General features: G+C 44.4%; 1 protein-coding gene across 1 annotated transcript in view; it reads right to left on the bottom strand.

Annotated features, from left to right (window-relative positions):
- Nucleotides 1-17,224, bottom strand: part of SLC38A10 (solute carrier family 38 member 10) — a gene marked incomplete in the record, with an annotated part of 1,157,663 nt that overhangs the window by 265,607 nt on the left and 874,832 nt on the right. Inside the window, 1 exon segment of the mRNA XM_044072422.1 lies at nt 8,927-9,073. Within this exon segment, the coding sequence (XP_043928357.1) occupies nt 8,927-9,073 (147 nt within the window).

The raw sequence follows: 17,224 nt of genomic DNA, 5'->3' as shown, positions 1-17,224 counted from the left end.
GAGTTTAGGAACAACTCGTGAGGCATCAGAATAGATTTGCTCAGTCTGTCCACTAGAACAGTGGAATTTCCTGGGATGTATGTTGCGATTAGACAACAATATGAAGACATCACCCACTGCGATACCGTCATGGTTTCCCAGTATAAAGGGTAAGAGTGTGTTTGCCCTTGTTTATTTAGGCACCATACTACTGACATATTGTCTTTTGAATGGCTATCAGACCTCTAGGGAGAGTATCCTGAAGGGCCTGAAAAGCTAGGAGGACTGTTCTCATCTCCAGAATGTTGATGTGAAGTTTCTCCTCTGTTTGTGACCAGAAGCTTTTGATAGTTTTCCCTCAAAATGCCCTCTCCACTCTAAGAGGGAAGCGTCAGTGGTCACAGCCACTGCTGGGGGTCCCTCACAAAGGGGATATTTGTGAGGGAAGGGGGGTGTCATCCACCATGATATATGATTTCTGCAGACTGGAGTGATCCTGATCTTTGCATGGAAAGGATGATCATTCTGATACCATTGTATGGCTAGTGTCCATTGAAGAACACTCGTGGAATCTTGCAAAGGGCAACAGTAGTACATTGCCTGCCATTAGGCCTAGCATCCAAAGGATTAATCCTGCTGAGGGAGAAAGATGACTTAGTAGAGCTGAAGCTGGCATCCAGACAGAAAGTAATCTGCAAGGGGATAGGCTGACTACTTGAGAAACTGTATTTAGGTGGCATCTAATGAACTCTAGTTTTTGTGTAGGTGAGTTGACTTTTCCCAACTGACTGTGATGCCAAGCCTCTGAAGTAACTGGAGCAAGAGGTCTCTGTGTTGACACACTGCTAGACTCAAGGTAGCTGTTAAGAGCCAACTGTCTAGATATGGGAAGACCTGACAGAGTTATAATACTACTACTGCCATTATTTTGGTGAACATCCTGGGGGCTTTGGTGAGACCAAAGGGCAGAGGTCTGAACTGATAATGATCGGCTCCCAACCAGAAAATAAATTTCCTAGAATGTTTCTCTAGCTTTATGGGATAGTATGCATCCTTAAGATCTATTGAGAACATTCAAGTGTCCCTCCTCAAGAGAGGCAAAAATGGACTGAATTGTGATCATCCAGAATTCTGCCCGTCTCATGAACTGGTTTAGATAGCTTAGGTCCAAAATGGATTTGAAGTCCTCTGTCTTCTTTGGAACTAAAAAGAACCTTGAGTAAACTACGGATCCTTGTTCGTCTTTGGGGACTGGTTGGGTGACTTTTTTCTAGTAGCTTTGAAATTTCTGTTACTGCTAGCTCCTGCTGACTGGGTGGAACATTGGGAGCTATCCTCTTTAACTTTAGGAGATGGAATTACACAGCCTCTGGAAATAATGTCTAGCACCCAGGAGTCTGTTATGCTTCACTAGGCGAAGAGGTGCAAATTCAAATGCTCCCAGACTACCTCCAGAATGCAGCAACCTCTCAGGGGCGATAAGAGGGTTTCTCAGAGAAGGGCCTTTTGAAACCCTGATACTGCAATCCATTTCTGCCCTTGGGCAAAGTCTGTTTTGATTATCTTCCCCCTCTGCCATGGGAAGTTCTATCAGTAGAACAGTCTTGGTAGGATCCTTGTGATCTCCTAAACCACATGTTCTTCTTAGACCTCTGACTCCTGCAGAAGGATCTCTGAGGAGTGGAGAATTGGAAACCAACACCACAGAGGGTCTTACCATCTTGCTGACTTCTACTTAAAAGTCTCTTTCACCTTTGGTCTAAATAAGGTGGGCCTATCAAAAGGGGCATTAATGAAGGACATCTTGAAACTTTCCACAAAGTCACAAAGATACAGCCAAGCATGCCTACAGAATGCAACTCTGGTACCTGCTGCTCTCACTGTACCACCAGCTGCATTGGAAACCAGCCACATAGCCACATTAGATGATGATTTTAGGGTCGATAGCCATGTTTCTTTTTCTGGATATTGGTTGGCAGGACCCCTTTGAGAGATTTGGAAACCTCCTTAGTCAAATCTCTCTGTAATTGAGTGACTTGAGCTAGGAAGTTCATCTCCTGCACAGCAAAGGATGCTGACATACAGGTACATTTCCCAAAATGATCCAACTCCCTGGACTCTTTGTTGGAGGGATGGACAGAGGTGCGCTCTTCTGAGAGCTTTTTTTTGGTCTCTGCAGCTACCACCACTGCATCTAGAGGTGGCCCCTCGCTCCAGAGTTTTCTATCAGAAGGTGCAGATAAGATTTTTATCAGGTTTTTATGTATGGCTTCCATCATGTCTGTGTCCTTCCATGCCAATTGTGCCATTAAGGGGTCAATGAGGGGTACCACCGAGGATGTTGATGGGCCGGAACCAAAGGCCTCCAGGAACACAGACTCTTCTGGAGAAGGACTGACAGAAGTCCATCCCCCCTTCTTTTTCATCAATTCTAGAATTTCACCGAAGGTGACACCTTCAGGTGAGGATCTGGGGGATCATTCTCCTTCATCAAAGTATGTGTCATCCGTGATGGACTCCAAAGATGAGTTGATGTGTTTCTACTTTAACAGATGCTTACGGTGGACCTGCTCTGCAGGAAGATCAGAGGGTTTTGAATCAGACAGGAAGCTTATTACATAAGCTTCCTGGGGTCAAGATTCTGGCTGTCCTTGTCTAACAGACTGATGATGGACACAGCCAGTTTCAACGTGGAGCTCAAGTGGTGCCAGTCTAGGTGAAGGTAGCTTATCCCTTGGAGTCAAAAGGACTCTCTGAAAAGCCTTGAATGCCAAAGATGCTATCAGCTCTGAGTAACTCCTTGGTTTTAAGTTCAGAAGGGACCCCTCAAAACCAAAAGGTCTCGACTCAGACACAGATCTCTGTGCTGAGCTTTTAAGCACCGAAGCTCTGAGAGGTAAGGATGGCTCACAGAGTGTCTCTGTGTCAATACCTTCACCTGCTCCACTGCGCTGAAGACTTAACCTTGAGACTCTGTTGCCTCTGAGTGCATTGGGTCTGACAGAGGAAGGGATCCAGTTGGGGTTGAAGTAGAGAATGCTAACAGTCCCAATCCAGTTACTTCGGAAAAGAGTGGCACTGAAACAACAGGATGCAAAGGTCGGACCAGTGTCGGACTTTTTAATGGAGGGGTAACTGGTACCTTGCTTAGTCTGTTCAAAAGTGACAAAACCATGAGAATTTGAAGTTAAGTCTGAGCTCTCGCAACTCTCCTTATCACCCTGTGGACATCCTGTTCCGAGACGCCCATATAGGACTGGGTGGACAAAGCTAAAGTTGAAGGTGTTGAAGGTCTCCTGTCTTGCAATGTTGGTGAATGTATTTTAGGAATCATGGGTTCTGTTGAAAACTGGGGCTGATCATGGGGTGAACAGATCCGAGAGGCTGATGGATCCAATCACCGAAGCATCTTCAGTCTGATTCTGGAGCATGAATCTTATCTGGTAATCTTTTCCTTGGTTTCTCTGGTTTGTCAGTATCGATATCCTTATCATAGGAGGTTACTAGGCTAATGGTTCTGGGACCCTTACAAACCTAGTCAAGAGTTTATCCCCAAAAAGAAACCTCAGTGAGTACCTGTCACCCCTGTCAATGAGGGACATAGGTGGGACCCCTGGGACAAATTTGTGGTTTCCCATCCACTCATCAAGGCTGCGCTTGAAGAGGGTCAGCGAGGTACTCTGATGTGTATGGAAAGTCTATTCCAGAGATGGGGCAGCCTCTGGGAGGCAAACCTGTCTCTCCAGCAAGTTTTGTTGATGTTGCATATTAGATTTAGGCCTTTAGAGCAGGTAATGCAAGAAGAGTTAGACTTGCAGGTATGGAGCATCTCTAGTAGGGCAGGGTCCGAGATTGTCTTGTAGGAGAGACACAGACCACCTCTGAGCAATCTGCATGATACCAAGTAGAGTGGCAGTGATTTGAGCCTGCCATCATAGGACAGTTGTTGGAGGCCATAGATTCTCTTTGTGAAGTATTTCTGTAGCCTTTCCAGTTGGTGCAGGTGTTTGGAGAGGTACATAACAAACGGGCCATTATACTCAATTATTGGCTTTATGACGAGGAGTGCAGAGAGGTAATAACTGCCCACTGCACTAGCTCGAGAACTCCTTTACTCAGCAACGAGGCAATCCCATGATGCAAGATGGAAAGCGAGATCTCCTTTGGTAGCTCTTTGTTGCCTGCTAACTACTTATCCTAATATAATTATATTAGGAACCACCTAAAAGTCCTCAAAAGAAGTCTCATAACAATGCTCCAGAGGAAGCTTAATAAAAGGTCTGTCCAGGCCAGGGGGAAGGGAGGAGGGGAAGGAGGGGGAAGAAGAAAGAAGGCAGAGAAGAACATGGATGGAACGTAGTGGTAGGTACATAACTACAAATGTTAAGTTGTCAATCAATGTGCTTTTAGTTAGAAGATGCCCTTAGAAGTATACAGAGTACATGTGGAAGTCAGCCATCTAGATAAAGGTCACTTTAGACACTGGAAGACCCAACCTGTTTCCTGCAGGACTGCACAGGAGTATCAATTTTTCCTCTGATTTTTAGTTATATGTAAAGTAGTACCTGGAGCGGTGAACATCCAAAAAAAAAGCTTCTGTTCAGCTCTGTCAGAATAGAATAGTTAGAAGAAAAACTGTAGATCAATAGATTGGTTAATATTGACGAGATACAACCTTGGGAAGAACAGCCAGCAAAAATATAGTTTTCCATGTCAACAACACAAGAGAACGTGGCAAAGGGGTTCGAGGGGCAAGTCATTATGGATGCATTGATTCTGTTCCCATTGCGGAGGGAGAAAAACTTTCCTCTCAAAAGGCTTTACTCTCCAAAAAAGAGATAATATATGAGACATGATGATGTTGTGTTTGTGCTTCCTTTTGTACTTGACTGTAGATGATGATGATCCCCGAATGAAAACCAAACAGGAAATCCAGGAAACAGAATGTAGGGCGGTGAAGGGTGAAGGATTCATGGCGTTTGCCCAAATAAACGTCAAACCGCATAGCCAGTTGCTAGCATAAAGTGACTTCAAAGACATAAAAACACTCTGACTTAAAAGTCAGAAATCATTGAAGTAGCCGCCTAGGGAAGGAGGGAGCAAAGAAGCCAAGTGAGGTTGAGAGAAGAATGAGCTCGGTGCTGCTGCTTCGACCCGACTGGTGGATCATCCGGAACGAACTGGGTCCAGATCAGGGCACTGCATCAGAAGGGATGATGAGTGAGGCGAGCCAAATTTGTCGAGGGATATATGGAATGATGAGAGTTGAATTGATTCTCAAAGCAGTGACTCTTCTGAATTAGAATCAATGGAGGAAAGGGAGGAAAAAAAAAAAAAGTCCGAGGAGGCCAATCCTGGGTTAGAGAGTCTCAGGGTTGGCCTGGGAGAGGAAATAGTGAAGTAAATCTGGGCACTTGCTGTTTTGAGGTCCATACCTGTCCTGAAATCCATTAGAGGTTCCCTTAGTAGTGCAGAATCCTTATTGGGACATCCACAGAGAGCCCTGAATCATGGAACCATTCTTGACCTTTGGACAGGAATGAATTGTCCACAGGGGGCTTTGGATGTGGATGGTTTTGTCCGGGGCCGCTCAGGCCCGGAAGGTCTGGAGGACCCACCTCCACAGAAGGCGGAGCCGCGGGAGAGGGTCTAAGGAATCCAGTGGGTCAGAGGGAGCCTGTCGACTCATCCTCGGAGGGGTCAATGAGGGGTATACCGACCATCATTGAGGGAGCTCAAGGCTAGAGCAATTCCCCTCTGTTTGAGAGAGGACCGTGGGGAACCCTCCCGACTCATCCTCATCCGTGGGAAGATGTAGACTCAGGGAGTCTGGTGTCAGATGTAGTAGACTCAGGGGTCCCCTTCTTTCCTCAGGTTCGCAGGGTCGAGGGGGAGAGGAAGAGGGTCAGGAGAAACCTCGGAGGAGGTGGGGCGATGGAGCCCCTGCGCCCAGGAGCTGGGCCTGAGGCAAGAGGCTTCTGCTGGCTGAGGGAGAGGAGGAGGGAGAGGGAGAGACCGCTGCCAGAGACCAGGCTCAGAGCCCAGACATCTCCTCATCCTCAGGCTCCCCGGAGACCTGACCCTGACCACACCGCTCCAAGAAACAGTCGGCTCCGGGAGGAGAGAAGGCCCGAGGCAGATGTCGCCCGAACTGGAGTCGGAGGAGAGGAATTTAAGAATTGGGGCTGTAGTCAAGTCTGCAGACTATGGAGCATTTATGGGCCAGTGCCTGGACTTCAACAACCTGCTGCTTACCACCTCCAAATCGTGGTCAGACAGCCTGGAAGATCATAGTTCGTAACTTGCATCATGGGATATAGGGTTGCCTCGAGAGCTGGTAAAAAGGGTTCTCGAGGCTAGCCAGGCCGAATGGTCAGCGAGGGATCGGCTCGAACCCCCCAGCAAGAATGAAGGCGAGATTGACAACTTAACATCCTCCTTTTTTCTGGATGCAATCTCTTTACTTATGAGATGAACCAAGTTTTTAAAAGGCTTTTCTGACCACTGCCGTTACATGATGGTCAAATGTGGAATTGTTGTCAACCTGTGTATCCAAGTCTCTCATCACAGGTTGTGTGTTAGGGGGTTGCCATTGATGTGGTAATCAGTAGGGGCCATGTTTTTGATGAATGGTATGATAATACGTTTAACTTAAGGCCATGACTTTGGCACCAGTCATTTGTTGCTGAGAGATCCTCTTGCAGTATGCAAACATCATTTGGGGAGTTAATGACGGTGCCCAACTTACAGTCATCTGCAGACATGGTCAGCCACAGGCATTTTGTCTTTGCCTGGACCTCTGAGAAGTAGATGCCAAACAGTAGGGGTCCCAGGACAGATCCCTGAGGAACACCACTAGTGATAGGTCTGCTGTCGGTGGTGGAGGCGCCTATTTTGACCTTGTGAGTCCTATCAGTGAGCCAATTGGCCATCTACCTGATATGATAGGGATTTATGCCAAGTTGTGTTAGCTTTTCGATGATGCCCGAGAGGGGGATTGTGTCAAAGGCTTTGGCCAAGTCAAAGTAAGCTGTATGTACTGACTTCCCATCTAGGGCCTTGGTGACGGTCTCGAATAAGTCAACCAGGTTCAACAGACAAGATTTGCCCTTGACGAATCCGACCTAGGTGGGGTCAACTGCTTGGAGATTGCCTATGTCCTTGTTTATGAGATCCATAACAATACACTCCATGGCTTTATAGATCAGACTCGTCAAGCTAATGGGGTGATAGTTTCTAGGGTCAGTAGTGGCATCAGCTTTGTACAAGGGGATGACAATGGCAGTTCTCCACTCTGATGGAATGAAGCCTGTATGTAGGCTGTGGTTGAATAGGATGCTCAATTGAGAAGCTAGTTCTTGTTGGAGATAGTGCAGAATACAGCCTGGAATACTATCAGGTCCCATGGAACCTGCATTCTTTGCCTTAGCTAGGGCTTTTAACACAATCTACAGAAATGTGAGGTGCTGGTCAAGTATCAGGGATGTGAAATGGGCCTTTGGGAGGGCACAGGGGATGAGGTTTGCACTGAACCTATCTGCTAGCAGGTTGGCTAAGTAAACAGGATTTTCCCTTTTTTTAGTCTTATTGGTTTCTCTACTGTTCTTCGCCTTAGCCACTAGAGAGGTGGAGGGAGATGGCTCAACAGGCAAAAGTCTCATGACTATCAATTTTTCTTTTCTCTACTGATGAGCCCTAGTACTGAAAGAAGCTCAAGTCTGAAAAGGGGTTTCTAAGTGCTCCTCCCCCAGGCAATAGGCACACTTCTGGTGGATGTCTTGTGGTGGCAGCTTATGGATGCATTCTGAACATTTTTTAAAACCTTGGGTCTCAGATATACTGGACGATATTTGAGAAAATATCTAAATTCACTAATGTCAATAATGAAAGGTGAATTTAGTAGAAAAACACTATCTAAATATTACAAAATAATGATCTACACTACCTAAAGGGAGTTGTTGTGTCTTTCGGCTTTTTCCCGATTAGGGGTCGCCACAGCGGAAGTATAAATGGAAAATACCTAGTAACAAACCTAACTAATTTAAGCAATCTGAAAATTTAACTAGCTGTAGAACAACTATTTCTTATCTAAGAAAGCTCTAAACTCTATAGGGGAAGAGTAGAAAAGTATATGTAGGCTTGGTAAGCCAACATGAAAACAGCAAAACTGTTGGTGTTCCTCTTCCCCTCCCTCTGACTCAGCTGCCTGGTGCTGCAGAACTTCTGCTCTTCATGAGGCTACAAGGCAGTACACACAGACACACAAAATGAAAAACCCTTTCAGAGACATGAATGTTGTCTTTTATCAGATGGTTCACTTGCCAAACACAGCTAACCAATCTCAGACATGAACTCCTCTGTGCTGCTGGGCTGGCCAAATACAAGATCACATTGCTTGGAACAGCTTTAGTGTGTAGAGTTCAGGAGGGGGTCTATGAATCAACAGGTGAGGAAGACTGCAGCAAAAGTTCCCACTGAACTCTTATAAGTTCCAAGTGTTTCAAGTAATAATCTTGACAATTTCATTTGCAGTTGGTTTCAAAATAAAGAAAACATTGTCTACTTAATATGCTCCAAAAAGAGCTTTGTTCAAAAGCTTAACACTGAACTGCACTGCACTGCAGAACTGCAGTGGAACAAATCTGATTCATTCTAACACATTGTTGTATCTTTCGGCTTTTCCCGGTTAGGGGTCGCCACAGCGGAACTCCGGTCCACTAATGATTGGCAGTAGATTTTTAAGTACCGGCTTGCCAGGCCTGACGCACAACCTTCAACGAAGGTACGCCCATTCACGCATGTCTCCACACAGAAGACGCTTTAGCTGAGAATCGAACAGGACAGCGTCTTACTGTGAGGTGACAACGCTACCGCAGCACCACCACCGCAGCTTTACTTGCCAATTTCAACTGGGTAATGCTAAAGCTACAACATAGCTTGAACTCACCCTCCAGTTTGCTGTCTGGGATTTCGTCTTTCACCCCATCTGCATTTCTTTCCGCTCTCTTTTCTGGAAGCTCTTGCTGCTGCTGCTGTTGTTCCTGTACTACTGGCTGTAGATCCATTTTTTCCTCTGGTAGCGCCTTCTTCTCACCTGCAAATGTAGATTAAAGATTCTCAAATTCTGCAAGCATTTATTATAATGTCTAAGACTGCAGTGGGAGGTGATGGTAAACCTATCAAGCTGATGGTAGTGTCCCAGATGCAGCTGTGCACAGCAGAAATGAAAATAAGAAGGCTTAGCAAGCAGCAAAAGGTTGACTCCTATCACTGTTATGATTGCCGAATCTAGCTCTTGCTACAAATTTGGCAATGGAAGGTGTATAGGTCAAAGTCTACCTCAAATTTACAAAACATACAAGTCTTCTATAATTTATACTACCTGGTTTAGTGCTAACACTTGAATTCCAAAATCTAACACTGTAAGCATTAGAGCTTCCAATTTTTGGAGATCAAACATGAAACATAACCCCGTTCATACCTCTGAACCTGTCAGTGCAAGAAATCTGGAAAAAGCCAGAAAGCATGGGGAGACAAATGCCCACACAAACAGGGACAGAATTTAAATAATGCTCCTATAAACTTAGAAAGTTGCTGGAATAACAGGTTTTGCATTCTTATGTATTTTCTGAAGGATATAAAGTCTGAAACTCAAATGTTTGTCATTATTTAGGATTATTTAGTGAGTTTAGTCTTCAACAATTTGCCAGAAAACCACAAATTTTATGACCAAAATAAGAGGCAAAAATTTGGACATTCTGCGAAAATCTATACAGTTGAGAGGTATGTTCCATTAATGAACTGGTAGAGCTATTGGAATAAAACAACTACAGCTGAAAAATGAACTCATGAGCTCACAACAAACCTTACTGGAACTTGCTTCACAAACTGCTGAGGAAAATGTTATCAAATTCAGTAAACCTAGCAAAAAGCTACTCAGCTCTGGAAAAAGTCAAGTTATTTGAGATAATTCACTACAAAAAATATTCATTAGGCTATCAAAAGTGAACTGTTACTGCTTATAGTCTGTTTCGATTACACATAAACAGAAAACTTTAGATACGTTATCAACTTTTGAGCTGTCGGATACAATCGGATCTGACTTTAGTGCTTTTTATGAAGCTGTCGGATACAATCGGATCTGACTTTAGTGCTTTTTATGAAGCTGTGGATTCAGGGCTCTGACTACTCCCCTACCCATAACTCCCTCCCACCTAAGTACATCAGATCTTGTTTGCCACTTTATCAGCTCAGACATGTTTCCAAGGACTCTGCTCTTAAGTGAGATAAGTGTGAGTTATCAAACTTAATTTCTTTCTTTTCCTTCACTACCTAAAAATATAAATAATCCAGTGCTGTTAGTTATTAGTCATTAGATTTTTTGATATCAGCCGTTCATTTTTAGGTATAAGATGGCTGAACTGTTTATACCTTTGGACTTGACATTTAGAAGATTTTAGCTTTTTTGTGAGTCACATACTTGTTAATAGTGTGTGTATCTTTTTTACATAGTTTAAAATAGTTTAAAAATATTAGATGGTACACAAAATTTTTTCAGCTGTACCTATCACAGTTGTTTGTTATAACAGATTCATGTCTGAAAAAGTGCAAGAGTTCAACAACTGTACAGCATGTGGACATAAAATTCTGCCACAAGACATGCACTCACTGTGTGTGAATTGTTTGGGCACTACCCATTGGAATGCTGATTGTGAGATTTGTGCTCCCTAAGGAACCAGGGTTATTCAGGGCCGTAAAGAGAAACTAATCCTGAAGAGTTTGCTTCCACCTCAGACAGGGTCTGCTTCTCAAACTTAGATTCTACTTTCTTGGGATCAACTTCAGCTTCTCCTGGAAAGAAAATAGGAAAAATCAAAACAAAATGATAATGAAAAGCCTAAAGAGGGACAAGAGAGATCTGAAGATGGCAAGACAGAAAAATACTGGATAGAGGTCTCTGGATTTGACAGATTTTTTAGGCCTGGTGCCCATGACTCCGAGGAAGTTGGATCCACGAGTTCCTTGGATCCGATCTACCTCACCTCATCCAAGTTCTTCTCCAGAGCTAGCGAGCCCAATGCTTTACTCTCCAATTCTTCAGGAAAGACAATACTCCAAGACACCTGTTTATTGCATTATCTTCAAGGTCTATCAGTCTTCCAAAAGCCTTACCTTGACTGAATGATGCTGAGATTCCTAAGGATGCAAATTCATCTTGGGGTTCTGCTGAAGCCATCATCTTTGGGTGCTCCAGGTATGGGTCCAACTACCCCTCCCTTAATATCTCCAGTACCAGTCTGCACTCGGATCTGGTTCCCATGGGTCTGACCCCAACTAGTGCACCCCTGTCAGTACAAACAGTTCTGGCAACTTCGATTCCTTCAGCTTCCCCTACTCTCTTGATTCCAGTGCCTTCAGATCAGGATGACTCTCCAAGCCAAAGTGTTGGCACCAGGGTCTGGGGAGTAGAGTCAACTCTGAAGTTGTTGGAGCCATTTCTACCTCCTGGGGCTTTGGTTCTCGGGTCTGAGGTCAGTCTTGGAACAGATATTGGTTGGGCAGGTGAGTGTTCCTCTTTCTTTATATAGGAGGGATATTACTTTAAGCCTGAATGAGGCCTTGGCCTCTGAGGCATTTGAAAGGGTGTTGACTAGGCCAAGAAATCAGGTGCCAGCTTAGAGCTTTGCCCCATTCCAACTTATTTTGGATCCTGTAACTCGCTTTACTCATTCATATTGATAGGGACAATGAGTTCCATTAGGCTTCAAGGATTCTGTACATTTCAGTTTCCAGTCTGATTCAGATCTGTCTCCAGAGAGTCCAGTGAGACAAAATCCTAGTAAATAGATGGAAACATCCAGCCTCTTCTCCACAGTCTGTCACAGGAAACACAGATCTTGATGAAGGCGAAGGCTCCCCAAGATCCCATCTGGAAGATGTCACCTTTGTGTACTGTATTTCACTGCACTGTTACTTCATTTTTTACTGTTTTTGCTGCTGTGACTGATTTATTCTGCACTTGTATATTTTGCTTCATCTACCTTAAACAGCATAGGCTAGACTCAGACTTGCTGAATCTAGACTGCTTGGTAAAACTGAAGCACTAAAACCAGTCATCTTACATTAAGAGGGTTCCCTGCACCCTTGTGGCAGCAGTGTGTAGCTCAGGACCCATCTGAGTTGGAGATTGCTGGAAGAAAGGATCTGTGAAGGGCTTTTCTATTGGCAGATTGTGCTAGAACTGTTTAAATTCACTTGTATTTAAGTAATGCATTTGTGCTCAGTTTGGCAGAGCTGCTCAGAGTTTGGCATAGCTTTTCACCATGCAATGGGGGTTAGCAGTGCCTTGTATTGGCACAAAGGATTCATATCACGTTATTAAAAGCCAATAACGTCGAATACCACAATGTCGAACCCTACTGAGCGAACGCTAAAAACAGCGAAGCTGCAGAACATAGAATTCTTTCCTAGGGAAAGAATTTGGTTGTCCGTTTCTGTGGCTTCGCTATTTTAGGAACTGTGGTGGAAAGTTACGGGGGTTCAGGTAAGTGTGTGACTGTGTGGACGTTAGGTTTCGGGCACGGGTTACGTGAGTTATGGTGCTGGTGAGGTGAGTGTGCGATAGTAACAGAGTTTAGGGTTGGGGCGGGTTAAGTGAGTTAGGCTTAGGGCGCGGGTAAGGTGAGTGTGCGATAGTGACGGACCTTAGGGTTAGGGTTGGGTTAAGGTAAGTGGATAGATAGTAGTGTTTGTATAGTTTAGTGTAGGGTTAGATGCATGATTTTAAGTGTAAGTGTGTGGATTGCTGCTTTTTGGTGTGAATGTGTTTCGGAATAGCGAATTCTTTCTCAGGGAAAAAATTCGCTGTTCTGAATGTTCGATATTGTGTGCTTTAGATTATTTAGGTTCGATTAAATGGTGTTTGGTGTTTTCGGATTTCAATGACATGATATAAACGTGGCACAAACACCTAGAATCACATTTTTCTCCTGAACACCACTCAGTGAAACCCTCTCAGACTCCCCTGCTGCTCTTTGGGAAACTTGGTTGTGCACTACTACACTGCAGGCAGCTCAGCTAAGTACTGTCAAGTGTCACCTTACCTTCTTTAATAATCATATAGTTTTAAGTACCCTTGCTAATCCCAGACCAATAACTGACCTTTTGCCCTCCCATAAACCAGGAATTACCTGCTGCTATGGACAGCCAGTTTCCTAACATTTCTCCAGCCAGCCTGATTGACATGAGCTACATGAGATAATGTAGCAATTGCTTCATGTATACTGACAATCACCTGCTCTTAAAGCAAATACAGCATGTGATAGATGTCACTATACCATGAAACTTGAATCAGTCCTCTCACGTAACAATAAACAAAACTTCAAAGAGGTTGTCTGCTCTCACACCTCTCCTCTTGCACAAGGTAAAGTCAAGACACATAAACCCACATACGCGGAGGTACTCACCGAGAACTTACCAAAAGACCAGAGACCTCCCAAACACAGACAACCCTCACATACTGGTATATGAACAGAATCTATCAGTACGCATAACAAAATGTATAACAGTATCTCAGCAATCAAGCCCCTAAGGCAAAACACTTCCAAACCAAATTTCCTAGTTATAGGTGACTCAATAGTGAGACACACAGAGTTCCCTCTCACCTGGCTAGACAAGAATTCCCTCTCACCTGGCTGGACAAGAAGAAGGCCATGGTCAGCTGCCTGTCGGCTGCCAGGATCTGCCAAGTCACCTAAGCACTCAAGTTACTCAGCAGCAATTACCGTTAAGACTCTGTCATAGTACATATTGGAGTGAATGACCTGAGAGGTACCGCTTTGGACTATATGAAGAGAGACATGATAGAGCTCACAGATTACATGGGCCAAGCAGGTATGTCCCTAGCCCTAAGCAGCATTCTATCCTCACCTAGAATGATGCCACAATACAGACAAAAAATTATCGATTTTAACAACTGTCTTAGCTTCTAGTGTCACTCCAAAGGGATCCAGTATCTGTCAGCCTGGGAAGACATGGCCAACAGACCTCAACGCTTCACCAGAAACCACCTTCACCTGTCTCCTCTAGGGTTTAGGATATTGGCAAAGATGCTTGCCTCCTTCATAGAGCCCTTTTTAGGCTATGTCAAATAACAAAACTTCCAAAGTAAAGTATTCTAGAGACAAACTCAAAGTCATGCTGCTTAATGCTAGGTGCCTAAACAGTAAGCTGCACTTCCTGGAAGCACTCCTCACCTTGGAAGATGCTGATGTCTGTGCAGTCAACGAGACTTGATTCAAGGCCATGGATAATATCCCGGCCATGCAGGGCTGCAGTGCCTTCCACACATTTAGACCCCAAACCAAGTGTGAAAGAACCAAAGGCAGAGGTGTATCCATTTTCATTAAATCCAAATACATCTCAAGACTGGTGAAAAAGAATGACTCTCTTGAGCTACTCCAGGTCCAAATAACAATAGGCAAAACACCCTACCACATCATAGCTAGCTACAGGTCCCCCACCATGAGCCAGAAGAAACAAACCGTCTACCTGGACTTGCTTGAATTGGTTAGTACACAGCCAAACATCTTGGTCATGGAGACTTCAACTACCCATCCATCGATCGGATGCCTTACACAAGCACAGACATGAACACACTGAGGTTCCTGGACTTTGTTAACTCAAATGGACTGGAACAGTTAGGCTGCACCCAAACAAGGGGCTCAATATCCTAGAATTAGTTACTTACCAACATGAGGGGCTACTGCACTACCCCCAGTGTGCTGCCCTCCCTAGTTAAGTTAGACCATTAATTTGTCTCGTTTGAAGAAAAGATCAGACCTGACACCCCCACAGGAGCAAAATATATATAAAAAAAAATTTCTCCAAAGCAAACTATCGCCTCCTAAGCGATGGTATAAATGGTTTCAAACCCCTGCTAACGCAGGCAACAATGACTCTTATGGGAAAAGTACACAAACGTCCTATATAGCCACTTAAGCAAATGTATTGACTCGGCAGTACCTGACAGGACTAAAACCAGGTCCTCTTGCAAAAACAAGCCACCCTAGTGGATTCCAATTATAAATAAGTTATACAAACAACAAAAGAAAAAACTGATATCCAAGAATACGAAGGCATGTACTCAGCAAAGGAAGACTACCCTACACAGCCTAAACAAACAAATCAGAAACCTTGTAAAGTCCTCTAAAGGAAGTTAAAGGACTAGACTGGCATCCCTATCTAAAAGCATTCATAAGACATTCTTTAACTATGTCTGAAGCCTCAAAGGGAATATTCAGTTGTGTGTCAAACTTATAGTGGATGGCACCACTCACATGGAACCTGAAGGAACTGCCAACCAGCTGGCTGACAGATTTGGTGACAATTTTAACCCCCTGTCCCCACCAGCCATACCCCATAACATTCCTGATACCTGTCCTCTACCATTTATATACAAAGAACAGGTTATTCAAGCACTCTCCAAGGCCAAAAATATGGCCTGTCTGGGACCAGATTATATCCCAGGCTGCATAATAAACAATCTAAAACAAGACCTAGCGGAACCACTTAGCTGTCTCTAACTACACCCAGTGCACTGGTTTTGTGTCAGAGGAATGGAGAACAGCAACAGTAATCCTCTTGCACAAAGGAGGTCCACCTACCAACCCTGAGAACTATAGACCCATTAGCCTGACCAGCCTTATCTGCAAGGCCATGGAAAGAATCATCATGGACCTTATGAACTAGGACACAGGCAACCTTCAAACTCTTGACCCAACCCAGTTTGGTTTCAAGGGTAGATCTTGCTTATTACACCTTTGAAAAAGTCACCAAAGCCCTGGATGAGGGTAAAGTAGTACACACCTCCTGTCTTGATTTAGCCAAGGCGCTTGACACAATTCCCCATTCAGGGATCATTGAAAACTCTCCCAGCTGGGTATCACCCCATTCGTCATTTGATGGGTAGCAAACTGGCTCACTGATAGAATACATGCTGTTAAAGTCAGGGAATCCACTCCACCAGTAGACCAGTTACCAGTGGTATAACACAAGGATCTGTACTGGGCCCTCTACTGCTTGGAATTTATTTTTCTGAAGTCCAGTCAAAAGTTGATGGCCTGTGACTTACTAAGTTTGCAGACAACTGTAAACTGGAAGCAATAATAGAGTCCCCCAAAGACATCATCAAATTACAGAAGGGACTGACACAGACAAACAATTGGTGCCAGGACCACGGACTAAAACTAAATGCAAAAAAAAATGACTCATTATCCCCTTTGGCAGAGAAGTAGCCCCTGCTAGTTATGATACAGACTGCACTCATCTAAGCTCAAACACAGTGGTGCATGACTTGGAAATGCAGGTTGATAGCAATCTAAACTTCAATCACCATGTGTTCACAGTAGTAAGGAAAGCCTTCTACACTGCCCACCTCATAAATAAGGGCATCATATCCAAGAGCAAGGAGGTCATTACTCTGTTTTACTCTGTCCTTATCAGACCATTGATTGAGTACAATACTCCCTTCTGTATGTACCTCACCAGACACCTGCAGCAGCTGGAGAAACCACAGAGGTTTCGAATCAAGAGAATTCAGAGCCTCTAAGACATGACCTACATGGAAAGACTGAAATCCCTATCACTGTACTCAGCATCGCAGAGGCTGTTGAGAGGTAACCTGTGCCTGGCCCACAGGGCAGTCTCAGACCCTGCCCTAATGGAAATACTGCACATCTGCAAACCAAATGGGCCAAGAATCACTCGCTCCAGAAATCTCAACCTGGCCTGCGACATTAACAGAACTTGCGCAAGAAACAGATATGTCTCACAGAGATTGCTGCCATCTGGAATAAGTTCCCACTTCTTGTGAAGCAAAGCTCCTCAATGACCCTATTTAAGCACAACCTTGACAACTGGATGGGGAACTGCAAATTCACCCCAGGGGTGGCACCTATGTCCCTCATGGACAGGGGCATTCGGTACTGATCATAGTATTGCTCTGCAAACAAAGACCATCAACTACGGTCAACTAACTATGATCAACTAGAGTACTCGGGGCTTTCACATGGCTAGGCTTGTAAAGGCCCTAGGGCCATCAGCCTAGTAACCTCCTATGAACCTAGAATTGATGAAAGAATGAGGGAGCTGATCCACTGACACTTCTTCACCAGATATAAATATGTGTTCCTTGAGGATTTTGGTGCTGGCTCACCTGCATCCTGGGTGGTACCATCTGCAGATG

This window comes from Protopterus annectens, chromosome 5.part0 (assembly GCF_019279795.1).
Source record: "Protopterus annectens isolate FY-2018-M chromosome 5.part0, PAN1.0, whole genome shotgun sequence".
Taxonomy (NCBI): domain Eukaryota; kingdom Metazoa; phylum Chordata; order Ceratodontiformes; family Protopteridae; genus Protopterus; species Protopterus annectens.
This window is presented reverse-complemented; position numbering and strand designations above follow the sequence as displayed.